The sequence below is a fragment of the Anolis sagrei genome, chromosome 11, assembly GCF_037176765.1.
Source record: "Anolis sagrei isolate rAnoSag1 chromosome 11, rAnoSag1.mat, whole genome shotgun sequence".
Lineage (NCBI taxonomy): Eukaryota > Metazoa > Chordata > Lepidosauria > Squamata > Dactyloidae > Anolis > Anolis sagrei.
The window spans coordinates 16,220,999-16,240,031 of NC_090031.1; the positions used below are offsets into that span (position 1 = coordinate 16,220,999).

The 19,033-nt window shown below is 45.2% G+C and overlaps 2 protein-coding genes and 1 long non-coding RNA gene across 6 annotated transcripts in view; all 3 read left to right on the forward strand.

The window, feature by feature from the left end:
- Positions 1 to 1,777, forward strand: part of SH2D3C (SH2 domain containing 3C) — a 78,415-nt gene extending 76,638 nt beyond the window's left edge. For 2 of the 4 annotated variants that reach the window (XM_060757215.2, XM_060757216.2), the window contains one exon: positions 251 to 1,774. In XM_060757215.2, coding sequence (XP_060613198.2) covers positions 251 to 426 — 176 coding nt within the window. In that variant the 3' untranslated portion in view covers positions 427 to 1,774. Of the gene's footprint in view, positions 1 to 250 lie in introns of all 4 variants that reach the window. The other 2 variants (XM_067471941.1, XM_067471940.1) reach the window with 2 other exon arrangements.
- The window catches only part of LOC137097664 (uncharacterized), a 214,331-nt gene that overhangs the window by 160,772 nt on the left and 34,526 nt on the right, over positions 1 to 19,033 (forward strand). The window lies entirely within an intron of this gene.
- TOR2A (torsin family 2 member A) lies at positions 6,309 to 16,986 on the forward strand. The gene is made up of 5 exons (XM_060757212.2): positions 6,309 to 6,553; positions 9,805 to 10,070; positions 12,031 to 12,206; positions 12,854 to 12,981; positions 14,560 to 16,986. The coding sequence occupies exons 1-5, from the start codon at positions 6,343 to 6,345 to the stop codon at positions 14,802 to 14,804; spliced, it is 1,026 nt and encodes a 341-aa protein (XP_060613195.2). The 5' UTR covers positions 6,309 to 6,342; the 3' UTR covers positions 14,805 to 16,986.

Genomic DNA, 19,033 nt, shown 5'->3' on the forward strand with positions numbered 1-19,033 from the left:
CAGAGTTTGGGTTGGCACAGGCAGCATGACATTGAAGAGCAGCTATCACACTCAATTAGAAAGAGCTGAAAAAATGACTGATGGGAGATAGGCTAATGGAAAGGAGAGGTTTTAAAATAAATGTTTGAAAGTTTGTTAGCTTTTTGTGCCCATAAAAGATATCTTTCAGGTGCCAGGACTGTTATATTTAGCAATAATAGTTGTGAGAGTCAGCAGCCACCAGAATCTAAACAGCTTTTCTTTGTCGCAGGTTTCCAGCCACAACCAGAGCTCCTGGAGGTCTTCCACACCGAGTTCCAGCTGCGCCTTCTGTGGGGCAGCCGAGGGGCTGAGAGCAGCCAGAGCGAGCGCTACGAGCGGTTCCACAAGGTCCTCACCGCCCTGTCCCACAAACTGGAGCCCTCTGTGCGCTCCAGCGAACTGTAACCCCGCCATGCGAGCTTCGGAGTGAGACCAGCGAGGGAAGTGCGAGGCCAAAGAAACAAGCCTACGCTTTTGGGGGCGGGTTGTGTCTCGGACAGACAAAGGAGGAATTTCCCAAGTTGCAAAAGAGTGGAGGAGCCAAGCTAGAATACGGCCAGAATAGAGATTGAGAAACTGACAATCAACATGATACTATGGAGAGTGGGTCAGCTTTCCTCCTGCAAAGCTGGCAGTGTCATAGCTAGCTCCTCCTTGCTCGCAATTTCCTTACAAACACTGTTTGAAGGCACACTCGCTGAGCTGTGTTAGGGTCTGTTTATACTGCAGAAGAAAAGGTTGAGAGGAGATATGATCACCATGTATAAAGTTGGAGGGATGTCATAAGGAAGAGAGAGCAAGTCTTCCATTCTGCTGCCCTGGAGACTAGTACACAAAGGAATACTAATTGGGAAAGGAGATTCTAACTGAGAATGAAGTGGCTGTAAGAAGAGCTGTTCAGCAGTGGAACTCTCTGCCTCAGAGTCTGGTGGAGGCTCCTTCCTTGGAGGCTTGAAGGCCGTAGGAGGTGCTTTGATTGTGCTTTTCCTGCATGGAAGAAGGGGGTTGGGTTAGATAGTCTCTTCCAACTCTGATTCTATGATGTTGCAGGATTTGCTGGTCCTTGAAGAGAGATATAGTTCAAAATCATGATCTTCCCAAACCACTGCAATCTGAATAGCAAGAGTCCCAGAAGCAAGAAAAAAATATAGCAGCATCTTTTGACAGCAAACACATGTGCTTCAGCCCGTCTATCAGCAGAGTCCAGCTGCCACTGTTTAGTAAACTCACAGATTCAGGCTTCAAACTAAATATCAAATGCGGTCATCGCTAATAGTCAACATGGATTTATCAAAAACAAGTCATGCCAGACTAATCTGATCTCTTTTTTCGATAGAGTTACAAGCTGGGTAGATGCGGGGAATGCCGTGGATGTAGCGTACCTGGATTTCAGCAAGGCCTTCGACAAGATCCTCCTTGTCCAATGTGGGCTAGGCAAAACTACAGTGAGGTGGATCTGGAATTGGTTAAATGGACGAACATTGGGGTGATTCTCCCCAATGCTTCCTCTTCATCCTAGAAAGAAGTGACGAGTGGAGTGCCACAGGGTTCTGTCCTGGGCCCGGTCCTGACTTAGATGAAGGGTTAGAAGGCATGATCATCAAGTTTGCAGACGACACCAAATTGGGAGGGATAGCCAATACTCCAGAGGACAGGAGCAGAATTCAAAACGATCTTGACAGATTAGAGAGATGATTGGCCAAAACTATCAAAATGAAGTTCAACGGGGACAAATGCAAGATACTCCACTTAGGCAGAAAAAACGAAATGCAAAGATACAGAATGGGGGACGATGAGGCCTGGCTTGAGAGTAGTATGTGTGAAAAAGGTCTTGGAGTCCTTGTGGACAACAAGTTAAACACGAGCCAACAATGTAATGTGGCGGCAAAAAAGGCCAATGGGATTTTGGCCTGCGTCAATAGGAGCATAGTGTCTAGATCTAGGGAAGTATTCTGCTTTGGTTAGACCACACCTGGAATATTGTGTCCAATTCTGGGCACCACAATTCAAGAGAGACAAGCTGGAATGTGTCCAGAGAAGGGCGACTAAAATTATCAAGGGTCTAGAGAACAAGCCCTATGAGGAGCGGCTTAAGGAGCTGGGCATGTTTAGCCTGAAGAAGAGAACACTGAGATGAGATATGATAGCCATGTATAAATATGTGAGAGGAAGCCACAGGGAGGAGGGAGCAAGCTTGTTTTCTGCTTCCCTGGAGACTAGGAACAATGGCTTCAAACAACAAGAAAGGAGATTCCATCTGAACACAAGGAAGAACTTCCTGACTGTAAGAGCCGTTCAGCAGTGGAACTCTCTGCCCCAGAGTGTGGTGGAGGCTCCTTCTTTGGAAGCTTTTAAACAGAGGCTGGATGGCTATCTGTCAGGGGTGATTTAAATGCAATATTCCTGCTTCTTGGCAGGGGGTTGGACTGGATGGCCCATGAGGTCTCTTCCAACTCTTTGATTCTATTATTCTATCTGGAGGTTTTAATATATACAAATATACAAACAGGATACGCAGATCCTTGTACTTGCAAACAATCAGAGTCATCAAAAAGTCACATACAAAACATAGGCAGATATTCAGACTGAGTCACACAGGAGAGAGCAAGATGGATTCTTTCATTCGCCTTATATAGCTGCCACCTAAGGGACACTGGCTGGCATAACTCTCACATGGTTATGGCTCTGCCATTGCCACATTCCCTTAGGTATTGTGACATTCACAGTCATTACTCAGGTGCTCTCAATCAACCATTTCTATCTAACATACGATTCTATGATTCTAAGTGCTTTACAGGTCCAGAGCATGATGCAGAAACTTCGGTCCTTCGGGTGTTTTGGACTCCAGCTCCCACAATTCCTACCAGCCTACCAGCCATTAGGAATTTTGGGATTTGGGAGTCCAAAACACCTGGAGGGAGGGCCAAAGTTGGCCTAGGGCTGGCTTAGATCCTGCAATGTGGCCTCTTTCCCCCTCCTTTTTCCCTTTTGCATTTGCAAAATACATAACTGGTCTTCCCAAAGTTTTCATTTCATTTGGTTCTGACCCTCTTTCAGGTTGGGCGCCTCTACTGCTTGTAAATAAAACTCTTCAGGCCGAAAGTGTGCATGTGTGTGTGTATATATATGAATGTGTATATACACACGTGGACTCAAAAGGGAATTATTTTGTAAATAACAACTTCTTCATCATCTTCTTTCACTTTTCCTTTTTGTAAATTGATGTACATAAACCATGGAGTGTCTTCTTCTCTTGATTACGGCGTACAATAAAAGACTTTTATGCTTTTTTTCTCCTTCGAAAGTTTTATTCTTATTATATTTATTTATACCCTGCTTTATCTCTCCCACGAGCCTCTGGTGGCGCAGTGGGTTAAACCGCTGAGCTGCTGAACTTGCTGACCGAAAGGTCACCGGTTCGAATCCAGGGAGCGGGGTGAGTTCCAGCTGTTAGCTCCAGCTTCTGCTAACCTAGCAGTTCAAAAACATGCAAATGTGAATAGATCAATAGGTACCGCTATGGTAGGAAGCGGCATTCCACAGACACATGACCATGGAGGCGTCTATGGACAATGCCGGCTCTTTGGCTTATCTCTCCGACAGGAGACCCAAAGCGGTAATGTATCTATTACTAGCCGTCCCCTGCCACACGTTGCTGTGGCCCAGTCTGTGTATATGTGTTCTGTATGTGTATATATTTATGTATACGTGTTTGAGTATATATATGTGGTTTTGCGCATGCGTTGTAATTTATTTTGGGGGTTTTTTTTTTTTGGCTTTTTAAGCCTCTTCTGCTGTGTTTTTCAGTATTTTTAATGAGTGATGGTCACTCGTTATTTATTTATTTATTTATTTATTTAGAAGTTTTATATTCCGGCCTTCTCACCTCAAACGAGGGACTCAAGTCGGTTTACAACATATATGCAAATACAATAATATACAAAACAACAAAGTGCAACATCATTACAGATTAAAATAGTACAGTAAAAACATCATCATGACATTACCCAAGCCACGTCGTTAATACAATCATAGTCATAGTCACAGTTCGTCATCCTCCTTCCTTGTGGACAAAGGTTATAGATTCAGTCCTCAAATGCCACGTTCCAGAGCCAGGTCTTTATTAGCTTCCTGAAAGTCAGGAGGGAGGGGGCAGATCTAATCTCTAGTGGGAGGGAGTTCCAAAGCCGGGGAGCCACCACTGAGAAGGCCCTGTCCCTCGTCCCCACCAAACGTGATTGCGAGGGTGGTGGGACCGAGAGCACCCCCCCGGAAGATCTTAATAGCCTTGATGGTTCATAGGGGAGAATCCATTCGAACAGGAAACTGGGCCGGAGTCATTTAGGGCTTTATAGGTCAAAACCAGCATTTTGAATTGTGCATGGAAGCTAATAGGCAGCCAGTAGAACTGGCGTAACAGAGGGGTCGTATAGTCTCTGTACCCCGCTCCTGTTAGCAATCTGGCTGCCGCTTGTTGGACTAGTTGAAGCTTCCGGGCAGTCTTCAGAGGCAACCCCACGTAGAGAGCGTTGCAGTAGTCTAGACGGGATGTAACCAGAGTGTGGACCACCGTGGCCAAGTCAGAAGTTGGCCTGATAGGTGTAGTAAAGGTACTTATCTCCATTTCTAAGCCGAAGAGCATGCGTTGTCCATAGACACCTCCAAAGCCATGTGGGTGGCATGACTGCATGGAGCGCCGTTACCTTCCTGCCGGAGCGGTATCTATTAATCTACTCACATTTGCATGTTTTTGAACTGCTAGATTGGCAGAAGCTGGGGCTAACAGTGGAAGGCTCCCTGTATGTCGCATGGTTAGTAATTTTATGTTTATAAAGACTTAAACTAGTGTATAACTACTAAAATAATGTATAAATATTAAAATAAAAATAGTGTCCCTACTATTCACTTATTGCGGGAGGTCCTAACTTATTGCGGGAAGTCCTAACATAACTCCTTTCCACCTGCTACAAAGGAGGCTGTCCAGGTCCTGAACCGGTGCTTGGCCACTGTGACGGTCTGGATGAGGGCGAACAAATTGAAATTGAATCCAGACAAGACAGAGGTACTCCTGGTCAGTCGCAAGGCCGAACAGGGCATAGGGTTACAGCCTGTGTTGGATGGGGCCGCACTCCCCCTGAAGACGCAGGTTCGCAGCTTGGGTGTGACCCTGGACTCATCGCTGAGCCTGGAACCCCAGGTTTCGGCGGTGACCAGGGGAGCATTTGCATTTGCACAGCTAAAGCTTGTGCGCCATCTGCGCCCGTACTTTGGGAAGTCTGACTTGGCCACGGTAGTCCACGCTCTGGTTACATCCCGTTTAGACTACTGCAACGCTCTCTACGTGGGGTTGCCTTTGAAGACAGCTCGGAAGCTCCAACTAGTCCAACGCTCGGCAGCCATGATTTTAACAGGAGCGGAGTGCAGGGAGCATACAACCCCCCTGTTGCCCCAACTCCACTGGCTACCGGGCTGAATTCAAAGTGCTGGCGTTGGCCTTTAAAGCCCTAAACGGTTCCGGCCCTAGCTACCTATCCGACCGCATCTCTGCCTATGAACCCACCAAGACTTTGAGATCTTCCGGGGAGACCCTGCTCTCGATCCCGCCTGCTTCTCAAGCTCGGCTGGCGGGGACGAGAGATAGGGCCTTCTCGGTGGTGGCTCCTCGGCTGTGGAACGCCCTTCCTACGGACATTAGACTGGCAACATCTCTAATGGTATTCCGCAAAAAGGTGAAGACCTGGCTGTTTGAGCAGGCGTTTGAGTAATTTAGTGCAATCTGGTAATGGAACATAGGAATGGAACAATGGACGACGAACCTGGACTACGCTTGGATGATGAGAAGATTGGGTACGGTTGTTTTTTGTAATAATTGTGCATTGTAATTGCTTATTGGTAATTTATGGATAATGTGTTAAGTCAATTGTTATATGTTGTATGGAACCACTGCTGTTTCTACTGTTTTTACTGTTTGTGAACCGCCGTGAGTCGCCTTCGGGCTTGAGATACAGCGGTATAGAAGCAAAGTAAATAAATAAATAAGTAAATAAGTGAGGGAACACTACAGTTTTAGCACTGATTTATTTACTACTATATTTCTGTAGTAAATAAATCCCCTCCCTCTATTTCCCAAACTGTCCTTCAGGCCACGCCCCTTTCTAAACACCCCTCGGGCCACACCCCCTTTTAAGCCACACCCTTCAGGCCACGCCTCTTTCTCAAACATCTCCGGTCACGCCCCCTTTCAAGCACCCCCTCAAGCCACGCCCCCTTCCCAAACATCCTCTCAGGCCCCGCCCCTTCCACTGCCGGAACTTGACTAGAATGTCTCAGGCGGGCCTTGGTTGCGCTGTCGCTCGCTCGCGCTCTCTTTCTCTCTCTGTTATGGCAGGGGGCGGGGCTTCCCTCGCGCGGCCTCTTCTGCGGCTTCTGCCTCTGCTGGGGCTGGTGGGTTCGAGCGCCCCCTGGGGGCTGAGCGCCTGGTACTGCAGCTTCTCCGCTTCCTGCGAGTGCGACTTCCGGCCGGACCTCCACGGTGAGTCTCTTGAGGAGAGGCGTGGCCTAGGCCCTGAAGGCCGCGAGTTCGAGTCCCGCTTCCGGCCTTTGAGGGGCGACTTGGCCTAAGGCGCCTGGAGTGTGTTGTTGTGATGTGTTGTCCCACAAGAAGCCATTCTATCCCCATTGCTCTTTAGTATTGACATGAAGCCACTGAGAGAGATCATCAGTAAGCATGGGGTGCGATGTCATAGGTATGCTGATGACACCACATCTATTTCTCCATGCCTTCAGAAACAGCTACCACAGTGGCTCTCAACCTGGGGTCCCCAGATGTTTTTGGCCTTCAAATCCCAGAATCATAGAATCAAAGAGTTGGAAGAGACCTCATGGGCCATCCAGTCCAACCCCATTCTGCCAAGAAGCAGGAATGTTGCATTCAAATCACCCCTGACAGATGGCCATCCAGCCTCTGTTTAAAAGCTTCCAAAGAAGGAGCCTCCACCACACTCCGGGGCAGAGAGTTCCACTGCTGAACGGCTCTCACAGTCAGGAAGTTCTTCCTCATGTTCAGATGGAATCTCCTTTCTTGTAGTTTGAAGCCATTGTTCCGCGTCCTAGTCTCCAAGGAAGCAGAAAACAAGCTTGCTCCCTCCTCCATGTGGCTTTCTCTCACATATTTATACATAGCTATCATATCCCCTCTCAGCCTTCTCTTCTTCAGGCTAAACATGCCCAGCTCCTTAAGCCGCTCCTCATAGGGCTTGTTCTCCAGACCTTTTATCATTTTAGTCGCTCTCCTCTGGACACATTCCAGCTTGTCAATATCTCTCTTGAATTGTGGTGCCCAGAACTGGACACAATATTCCAGATGTGGTCTAACCAAAACAGAATAGAGGGGTAGCATTACTTCCCTAGATCTAGACACTGTGCTCCTATTGATAAAGGCCAAAATCCCATTGGCTTTTTTTGCCGCCACATCACATTGTTGGCTCATGTTTAACCTGTTGTCCACGAGGACTCCAAGAATCATAGAATCAAAGAGTTGGAAGAGACCTCATGGGCCATCCAGTCCAACCCCCTGCCAAGAAGCAGGAATATTGCATTCAAATCACCCCTGACAAATGGCCATCCAGCCTCTGCTTAAAAGCTTCCAAAGAAGGAGCCTCCACCACACTCCGGGGCAGAGAGTTCCACTGCTGAACGGCTCTCACAGTCAGGAAGTTCTTCCTCATGTTCAGATGGAATCTCCTCTCTTGTCGTTTGAAGCCATTGTTCCGCATCCTAGTCTCCAGGGAAGCAGAAAACAAGCTTGCTCCCTCCTCCCTGTGGCTTCCTCTCACATATTTATACATGGCTATCATATCCCCTCTCAGCCTTCTCTTCTTCAGGCTAAACATGCCCAGCTCCTTAAGCCGCTCCTCATAGGGCTTGTTCTCCAGACCTTTTATCATTTTAGTCGCTCTCCTCTGGACACATTCCAGCTTGTCAATATCTCTCTTGAGTTGTGGTGCCCAGAATTGGACACAATATTCCAGATGTGGTCTAACCAAAGCAGAATAGAGGGGTAGCATTACTTCCTTAGATCTAGACACTATGCTCCTATTGATGCAGGTCAAAATCCCATTGGCTTTTTTTGCCGCCACATCACATTGTTGGCTCATGTTTAACTTGTTGTCCACGAGGACTCCAAGATCTTTTTCACACGTACTGCTCTCGAGCCAGGCATTGTCCCCCATTCTGTATCTTTGCATTTCGTTTTTCCTGCCAAAGTGGAGTATCTTGCATTTGTCACTGTTGAACTTCATTTTGTTAGTTTTGGCCCATCCCTCTAATCTGTCAAGATCGTTTTGAATTCTGCTCCTGTCCTCTGGAGTATTGGCTATCCCTCCCAATTTGGTGTCGTCTGCAAACTTCAAAAAATAAAGCCTGACTGCTCATTGGAGGGAAGGATAGTAGAGGCCAAGGTGAAGTACTGTGGCCATATTATGAGAAGAAAGGAAAGCTTAGAAATCCTAACAGCTGGTCAACTGGCTGGGATTTCTGGGAGTTGTAGGCCAAAAACATCTGGGGACCCCAGGTTGAGAACCACTGGTGTAGAGTTTGGTCCAGATCCATCATTGTTTGAATGCACAGTGATCTCTGGATGTAGGTGAACTACAACTCCAAAACCAAAGGACATTGCCCACCAAACCCTTCCAGTATTTTCTGTTGGTCATGGGAGTTCTGTGTGCCAAGTTTGGCTCAATTCCATCGTTGGTGGAGTTCAGAATGTTCTTTGATTGTAGGTAAACTATAAATCCCAGCAACTACAACTCCCGAATGACAAAATCAATTTTTTTGAGTGAAGGACTGGCTGGGATTTCTGGGAGTTGTAGGCCAAAAACATCTGGGGACCCCAGGTTGAGAGCCACTGAGCTACAGCTAAAGATAGCCTGGGTTGTTGTAGGTTTTTCAGGCTGTATGGCCATGTTCCAGAAGCATTCTCTCCTGACGTTTTGCCTGCACCTATGGTAGGCATCCTCAGAGATTGGGAGGCCTGTTGGAAACTAGGAAAATTTATTTATTTATTTATTTGCAATATTTATCGCCCGCCCACAGACTGCTTCAAGATTGCGAAAGGCGTAAGGCAGGGTTGTATCCTCTCCCCCAACCTATTCAACTTGTATGCAGAACACATCATGTGATGTGCGGGGCTTGAGGAATGCAAGGCTGGGGTGAAAATTGCTGGAAGAAACATTAACAACCTTCATCTCTGCCAGTTGCACTTGGGAGGCAGGCAGGATCGAGAGCAGAGCCTCATTAGAGAATGGTTTATAGGAGATCTGTGTTCAGACATGTATGCTGGGCCGTAATTGTTTAAAGTGGGGTCTATATATCTGTGGAAAGTTCAGGGTGGGAGAAAGAACTCTTGTCTGTTGGAGCTACGTAGTGAATGTTTCAGTTGACCACCTTGATTAGCATTTGATGGCCTGACAGTTTGTTTGGTGTGCCCTATTACTGCCTGGGGGAATTCTTTGTTGAGATGAGAGGTGATTAGCTGTTCCTGTTTGTATCTTTTCTGGAGTTCCCCTGTGTTTGAATTTTCTTCTTTATTTACTTTTAAAGATACCCTGTCTCTTCTGAATGAATTCCTGGAGGAGGGAATGGGCTGGATGAAGAAATGCGTTTTACATTGTACCAAGTTTGGAAGCTCCAACTGGTTCGAAAACTGGCAGCCAGATTGGTTACAGGAACATCTAGGAGCATATTATGGCTATCCTCATAATAATATTGATTTATTCTTCCCAGGCCTGGAGTGCGACTTAGCCTTGAACCTGGTTGGGCAGCCCTTGGCCCGGCAGCTCCTGAGCCAAGGCCTGAGGGAGTTTGTGGGCAACCGGGACCCAGCCAAGCCTCTGGTGATGTCCTTCCACGGCTGGACCGGAACGGGCAAGACGTACGCCGCCTCCCTCCTGCTCCGCCACCTCTTCCGGGATGGACCTCGCAGCACTCACGTCCACCACTTCTCCCCCGTGGTCCATTTCCCGCACGCGGAGAAGACCAACGAGTACAAGGTGAGGCTGGAAAGGCTTGAAGTTGGGTGGGCGCCCTTCCCTTCCAGGAGCGGTTTAGGGAGCTGGTGAGAGAAGGGGACGTGAGAGAATCAAACCTGTTTGTAACTTGGGGACTGCCTGTATATAATGTTACACACACACCATATATATATATATATATCTCCACTGTATGTATTATATTATATACAGGCAGTCTCCAATTATATTATAATTATATTATAATATAACATAATATAACATAACATAACATAACATACACACACAGGCATTCCCCACTGTATGTGTGTGTGTATATAAATCTATATATAGAGAGAGAGATACACACACTGTATGTATATGTGTGTGTATTTATGTATGTGTGTATGTATTGTATTGTATTGTGCTATATTCAGGCAGTCCCCATTGTGTGTGTGTATATACATATATATATATAGAGAGAGAGATACACACACTGTTTGTATGTGTGTGTGGATATATGTATGTGTATAATATTATATACAGGCAGTCCCCAGTGTGTGTGAGTGTGTGTATTATATTATATACTGACAGCCTCCAATGTGTGTGCGTATGTTATGTTATATTATATTATGTTATATTATATTATATTATATTCAGGCAGTCCCCACTGTATGTGTATGTATATATACGCATATACATATATATATGTGTGTGTATATATTATATTATATTATATTATATTATATTATATTATATTATATTATATTCAGGAATTCCCGACTGTATGTGTGTGTATGTATACACACATACACACACTATTTGTGCGTATATATAAATATATATATATAGAGAGAGAGATACACACACTGTATGTATATGTGTGTATATATAGGTATATGTGTGTGTATAATATTATATACAGGCAGTCCCCAGTGTGTGTGAGTGTGTGTATTATATTATATACTGACAGTCTCCAATGTGTGTGCGTATGTTATGTTATATTATATTATGTTATATTATATTATATTATATTCAGGCAGTCCCCACTGTATGTGTATGTATATATACGCATATACATATATATGTGTGTGTGTATATATTATATATTATATTATATTATATTATATTATATTATATTCAGGAATTTCCAACTGTATGTGTGTGTATGTATACACACATACACACACTGAGTGTGTGTATATAAATATATATATATAGATAGAGAGAGAGATACACACACTGTATGTATATGTGTGTGTGTATATATGTATATGTGTGTGTATAATACAGGGTTAGTCAAAATGCATAGGCCAATAAGCTATTCAATTGAATGGCTTATTGGCCTATGCATTTTGACTAACCCTGTATTATATGCAGGCAGTCCCCAGTCTGTGTGAGTGTATGTATTATATTATATACTGACAGTCTCCAATGTGTGTGAGTATGTTATATTATATTATATTATATTATATTATATTATATTATATTATATTCAGGCATTCCCCACTGTATGTGTGTGTATGTATACACACAAACACACACTGTGCGTGTGTATATAAATATAAATATATATATATATATATATATATATATATAGAAAGAGAGAGAGAGAGAGAGAGATACACACACTGTATGTATATGTGAGTGTGTATTTATGTATATGTGTGTGTATATTATATACAGACAGTCCCCAGTGTGTGAGAGTTATATACAGTCAGTCTCCAATGTGTGGGTGTATACATTTATTTATTTATTTTTGTTGTGTCAGGAGCGACTTGAGAAACTGCAAGTCGCTTCTGGTGTGAGAGAATTGGCCGTCTGCAAGGACGTTGCCCAGGGAACACCTGGATGATTTGATGTTTTTATCATCCTTGTGGGAGGCTTCTCTCACTGTACATGATGTGTGCATGTATGTATGTATTACACACACGCTGTATGTATATGTGTTTGTGTGTGTATAAAATAGAGATACAGATAAGTTCATCACTCTGCCTTTTTCTAGAAAGATCTGAAGAGCTGGATCCAAGGGAATTTAACCCTCTGCAGCCGGTCGGTGTTTATCTTTGACGAGATGGATAAGATGCCACCGGGCTTGATTGACGTGATCCTTCCATTCTTGGGATCGTCGTGGGTCGTGTTCGGGACCAACTACAGGAAAGCCATCTTCATTTTTGTCAGGTAAAACGCGCTCGATGCAGAAGGCATAGATTTTGTGGGGCATTTCATGGTCTCCTCCTTTCTGTTGAAATTGTCCACATGCTTGTGGATTTCAATGGCTTCTCTGTGTAGTCTGACATGGTGGTTGTTGGTGTGGTCCAGCATTTCTGTGTTCTCAAATAATATGCTGTGTCCAGGCTGGTTCATCAGGTGCTCTGCTATGGCTGACTTCTCTAAAATTACAACAGCAAAACAGCAGAGAGGAAACAACCAGGCACATCTTAACACCTCTCAACAAAAGATTTTCCCAGGCTCAGCCAGGCCTTTAAATGCTAATGAAGGTGATCAGTTGAAACATTCACATCTAGCTCCAGCAGAGAACAGCTCTTTGCCCCACCCCAGCCATTCCACAGATATATAAACCCACTGTCCTAATTCCAACAGACCTCACTACCTCTGAGGATGCTTGCCATAGATGCAGGCGAAACGTCAGGAGAAATGCCTCTAGAACATGGCCCTATAGCCCGAAAAAACCCACAAGAACCTAGTGATTCCAGCCATGAAAGCCTTCAACAATACAGAGCTGTGACAGTTGCTTTGCAAACACTCCTTGTGAACGAATGAAGCATTTTTATTCCCAGTTCATTTTTATCCTCCTTTCTGGATAGTAATGTGGGCGGAGAGCAGATTAACCAGATGACGTTGGACCTCTGGCGGGCACGCAAAGACCGTGAGGAGCTCAGCCTTCAGGACTTGGACACAGCCATTTTGGAAGCTGTCTTTGAAAACCCACAAAGTGAGTAGCTTTTGAAAGACATATGAGCCCTGATAGCAGACATGCACCAAGAGAGTGTCCTAACCTACTGCATCTGTGCATGGTTTGGTAGAAGTTTGCATATCAAACCTATGATACTAAAGCCACTCTACTGGCTGCCAATGGGTTTCTAGCCAAACTACAAGGTGTTGGTTTTGATCTTTAAAGCCCTACATGGTTTGGGTCCAGGTTCCCAATAGGATTGCCTTCTGTAAAATCCACCCCAAATACTGAGGTGTTCTGGGGGGCATCTACTCCAAATAGATTTTGGTGTGTAGCTTTTATAGAGGTACGTTTTAATATGTGTATTTGTGGTGTTTTTGCAATGTTTTTGTATTTTAATTGTTCTCAAGCTATGAGGAGAGGAGGGTAATAATAATAATAATAATAATAATTATTATTATTATTATTATTATTATTTTATTTTACTGACACAAAAACACAGTATGCCACAGCAAACAAGATATATATACTGGATTTCGTATCACAAAATCACAAGTCGAACACTTCCCAAGCATCTAGGACTGTGTGTTGTATTATTATTATTATTATTATTATTACACAACAAGATTAATACACAGGAAACAAGATAATTATGCTGGCTGTAGTTTTGGTTCACACAGCAGACACTTCCCAAGTGTCTGGAATTGTGTGATGTATCGGCGAATAATGCGTGCAAATCCCAGTAGGGTGGCATATTGCAACTGACAGACGGTAATTTTGTTAGCGCCGATTGTGTTTAAGTGCAGGCCAAGGTCTTGAGGCACTGAACCCAGTGTGCCGATCATCACTGGGACCACTTTTACTGACTTGTGCCAGAGTCTTTGTAGTTCAATCTTTAAATCCTCTTATCGTGTCAATAATAATAATTATAATTATTTGAAATACAGCAAGATGAGGCCACAGCAGACACTCTGCTGACTGTTTGTCGTGTTCATTCTCTGTAACTTTTTCCGGCTTGTGATCCCACCAGTTCTTTGTTGCAGGCAGATGGTATTTGTGGCATAAGTTCCAATGAATCCCCTGAGCAACGGTGTTGTGCCTCTGCTTGTAGTCTGTCTGAGTAATCTTCTTGCAGCAGCTGAGGATGTAATCTATTGTTTCATTTGCTTCCTTGCAGAGTCTACATTATTATTATTATTATTTTACTGATACAAAAACACAGTATGTCACAACAAATGAGATCTATATGCTGGATTTCGTATCACAAATTATTATTATTATTATTATTATTATTTTACTGACACAAAAACACAGTATGTCACAACAAATGAGATCTATATGCTGGATTTCATATCACAAATTATTATTATTATTATTATTATTATTATTATTATTATTTTACTGACACAAAAACACAGTATGTCACAGCAAATGAGATCTATATGCTGGATTTCATATCACAAATTATTATTATTATTATTATTATTATTATTATTATTATTTTACTGACACAAAAACACAGTATGTCACAGCAAATGAGATCTATATGCTGGATTATTATTATTATTATTATTATTATTATTATTATTATTATCCTTCCTCCTTTCCCCCTTGCAGATGGGTTTTGGAAGTCTGAGATCATAGCGCAAGGCCTTATCGACCTGCTGGTGCCTTTCCTTCCCCTGAAACACCACCATGTGAAGCAGTGCGTGGCCCAAGAGCTGGCCAGCCAAGGCCTCCAGCCCTCCCCGGGGGTCGCCCAGGCGGTTGCCGACAGCCTCCCTTACTTCCCCGAAGATGAGAATGTCTTTTCGTCTACAGGCTGCAAAATGGTGGCGGCACGGGTTCCCTTTTTCCTCTGACAACATCGCCCAGCCTCCAAAGTCCAGGCATAACACTTTGGGAGCTTCTTTCCACTCACAAGAGGCCTTTTATTAAAAAAAATCAGCATAAATAGAAGTTTCCTTCAGGACCGAGGAAGAGCCCTTCTGCACTTTGTTTATTATCAGGGTTTACACTTTGCCCTGAGCAAATGACATGGGTGCTTTTTTATCCAAAGGAGGAAAGGCTGCGATGCTCCGGAAAGGAAATCTCTTTTTTAATCACACCGTTCTATAGACTTCCAAAGTGGCAGCTATCACGTCCAGACTCCTTGAATTGATTTTCTTTGGATTCTTCTTACCTCTGATTTCTTACATGACATTTCAAAACAATGCTGTGATTTTATTTTTTTTCTGACCATATGCTGGATGTTCTTGTAATCGTCAGGCCGAACCTTGCAGTTCGAATGCAAGCCTGATATTCCCTGGATATCTTCTTTTCTGCTGAAATCAAATAGAACTCAAAGAGCAGGGAAAACTCCGTTTCAAGGGCTGACCCTTCTGGGAAAAACTCAGCTCCTGGAAGAAACTTCTCTCAAGATCCTTTTCTGGTCCTGTCAGGACTGCGACTTGCCTTGAAAGGCTCAAGAAACTATGAGTCAACGAAGGTGCTTGAACCATTGAACCGTTAAACCTTGAACCGTTTTGTGTCTCTGCTTTTGGTGAAGGCCCCGATCCATTTTTTAGGAGCCCCCTGAAATCGGGAAGGCAGATATCTGTTTTTGGTGTAGGGCCTCGAAAGATCCATTTTCTATCGGACCATTATGGATGGGGCCTTCCCACCCAGGCTCCCCTTCCCAACACACACTTTAAGGAGTCTTCTTACCTGCTGTTTGTACTCTAGAGTAAGAGGCGCTCAGCTACAGGCACTGGCATGTGCACACGCTTTCGAGGCCTGCACGCGATTCCACACACACACGCTTCTTGGAAAGAGAGTCTTCCTTCCCCGTGGGATAACAAAGAAGATAAGCTGTGACATTGAAAGAAAAGAGCACGCCATGCTACACACGCAAGAGTGCCCCTTACTCTAGAGTAAGAGGCGCTCGGCTGTAGGCACTGGCAGGTGCACACGCTTTCGAGGCCTGCACGCGATTCCACACACACACACTCCTTGGAAAGAGAGTCTTCTTTCCGTGGGATAATGAAGAAGGTAAGCTGTGACATTGAAAAAAAAGAGCACGCCATGCTACACACGCAAGAGTGCCCCTTACTCTAGAGTAAGAGGCGCTCGGCTGTAGGCACTGGGAGGTGCACACGCTTTCGAGGCCTGCACGCCATTCCACACACACACGCTCCTTGAAAAGAGAGTCTTCTTTCCCCGTGGGATAACGAAGAAGGTAAGCTGTGACATTGAAAAAAAAGAGCACGCCATGCTACACACGCAAGAGTGCCCCTTACTCTAGAGTAAGAGGCGCTTGGCTGTAGGCACTGGCATGTGCACACGCTTTCGAGGCCTGCACGCCATTCCATACACACACGCTCCTTGGAAAGAGAGTCTTCTTTCCCCATGGGATAACAAAGAAGATAAGCTGTGACATTGAAAAAAAAGAGTACGCCATGCTACACACGCAAGAGTGCCCCTTACTCTAGAGTAAGAGGCGCTCGGCTGTAGGCACTGGGAGGTGCACACGCTTTCGAGGCCTGCACGCCATTCCACACACACACGCTCCTTGGAAAGAGTCTTCTTTCCCCGTGGGATAACGAAAAAGGTAAGCTGTGACATTGAAAAAAAAGAGCACACCATGCTACACACACAAGAGTGCCCCTTACTCTAGAGTAAGAGGTGCTTGGCTGTGCACTTTCCGGGCCTGCATGCCACGCCACGCACACACGCTCCTTAGAAAGAGAGTGTGTGGCGTGCAGGCCCAGAGAGTGTGCGCTCCTGACAGTGCCTGCAGCTGAGCACCTCTTACTCTAGAGCAGGGGTCCTCAAACTTTTTAAACAGGGAGCCGGATTACTGTCCTTCAAACAATTGGAGGGCCAGACTATAGTTTTTTTAAAAAATTGACATTGTCAAACAGTTACACAGCACTTCGGAGGGGGACGGGCAGGTGGTGCCTTATTATATAGCAGACATGGGCAAACTTGGGTCCTCCAGGTGCTTTGGACTTCAACTCCCACCATTCCTAACAGCTTCAGGCCCTTTCATTTTCCCCCTCAGCTGCTTATAGGAGTGGTGGGAGTTGAAGTCCAAAACACCCAGAGGGCCCAAGTTTGCTCATACCTGCCATATAGGCATTAATCTCCTCAGACTGCAGATACACTATGACATAGGCATCCACATAATCCTCGGAATACAAATATTGTATTCAACAGAAACTACTAAATTCTCAGAAGAGTTTCCCCTTCCTATGACTGGCGTTTATAAGGGCTCGAAAGCGGCGAGGAGCGGCCTTCCCTGCGGCCAGGCGGGACCTGAAGCCCTCATTCGGGTTGCCCCCCCCCCTCCGTGGCGGAACCTCAGTGGAGGAGGGCTTGGCAGGGGCCGCTCCCCCTCCACTGCCGTCGCCTCCGTCTGCCATCTTGGCAGTGCTGACACTTGGAAAGCAATGGAAGTGGCGAGGGCTTCGCACGAGAACAGGCTGCATGGTGTAGCCTCCCTTGCTCTGCTCGCACGAAAGGGCAGTGGGAAGCAGGTAAGTTGCACCGCGCAGCCTGGTCTTGCACAAAGCCCCTCGCTGCTTGCCAGGCCCAATCCTCTCGCCTGCCTCGCGCTGCCCATAGGGCCTGGCAAAGGGAGCTGCACTGCGTGGCTTGTTCTCGCGCGAAGCTCTTCCCTTGCCTGGCTCGCACGAGGTGCAGCACACGGCCTGGCCTCGAGCGAAGCCCCTCACCGTTTCCATTGCTTGCCAGGCCGGATGGGCAGCGGGAGGCAGGCGAGGGGATTGGGCCTGGCAAGTGGCGATGGGCATTGCGCTAGGCCAGGCCGTGCGGGCTGGATAAATGCCCTCAGCAGGCCGCATGTGGCCAGCGGGCCGTAGTTTGAGAACCCCTGCTCTAGAGCAATAGGCGCTCAGCTGTAGGTACTGGCAGGCGTGCCCGCTTTCTGGGCCTACACACCACACATGCACACACACTCTCTTTCCAAGGCAAGAAGGCAAGTTTTGCTACAGGCAAAACAAAAGCAGGCTTGGAATCGGGATCGGCTCCAGCACGCTTTTGTATCAAGCTGATTTATGTCCGGGGAGGGGATTTCCCGTTTCGTGCTCCCGAAGAAACAGGAGAAATGAATTCCACGCACAACTCTAGTGCTAAGTGTTATTGCAACACAAAACATTGTGATGGTTCTCTCTGTGGCCACTGCTGACTCTTTAAGCTTCAGTGGAAGGTATAGTGTTATGAAGGCATGTCCCCCTTTCTTGCAAGACATGGAACTTCCGCTGTAGCATTTCTCATCTTCTCCAAAGATTTTTACCTGAAAATTGTATTAAATGCACCATGTGAAGGTGCTTTTTTCCAAATATTGTTTCCAAATATTTTTTCCAAAAAAAGATTTGCTTTTTTCCAAATATTGTTTAATCTTAAATTTTAAAAACGGAACTTGTGCTGGCTGTCGGGAAGTCAGTGAAAGGTGCAGCAAGTCATTCTTATGCAGGGAACCCAACACGCATTGAAATGTGCACTTTCTCAAATCCTTTTAAAACAGTAGACACAAATTACACACGTCTGTATTGAGGGGGGTGTAATGCAAATTGTCAGAGTAGCGTTAGCAGCCTGCAGAATGTCTCAGTCCGTTTTACTCTCAGTGTGATAAAAACTCAAAAAATACACGCGTCTGTTGCTTTAAGTAGAAACAAAAATATAGTTCTATTTGCTGTAGGTCAAAAACACAAAGCAAAACAGAAGGATTGTTCTCACCAATATACAACAAGCAATATCTCCGGTGAGTCTTCTTCTTTACATGACAATATGCAAACACATAGCAAAATAATACAGTCTCTCTACTTAGTTATCAGTAGAGTGTCCTAATCTTGCCATAAACAAGAAGTTTCCTTTCTTGCCATAAACAAGAAGTTTCCTTGGCACTCCAAACGGATTCAGTTTCAGGACGCTGCGTAACCGCTCCCAGCAACAGCCAAAGGTTTCTTCAGCTCAAACGAACCATCAAGCTAAGCCAAATTCAAAGCTCAAAGCTTGCAAATCATAGAATTATAGAATCATAGAGTTGGAAGAGACCTCATGGGCCATCCAGTCCAACCCCCTGCCAAGA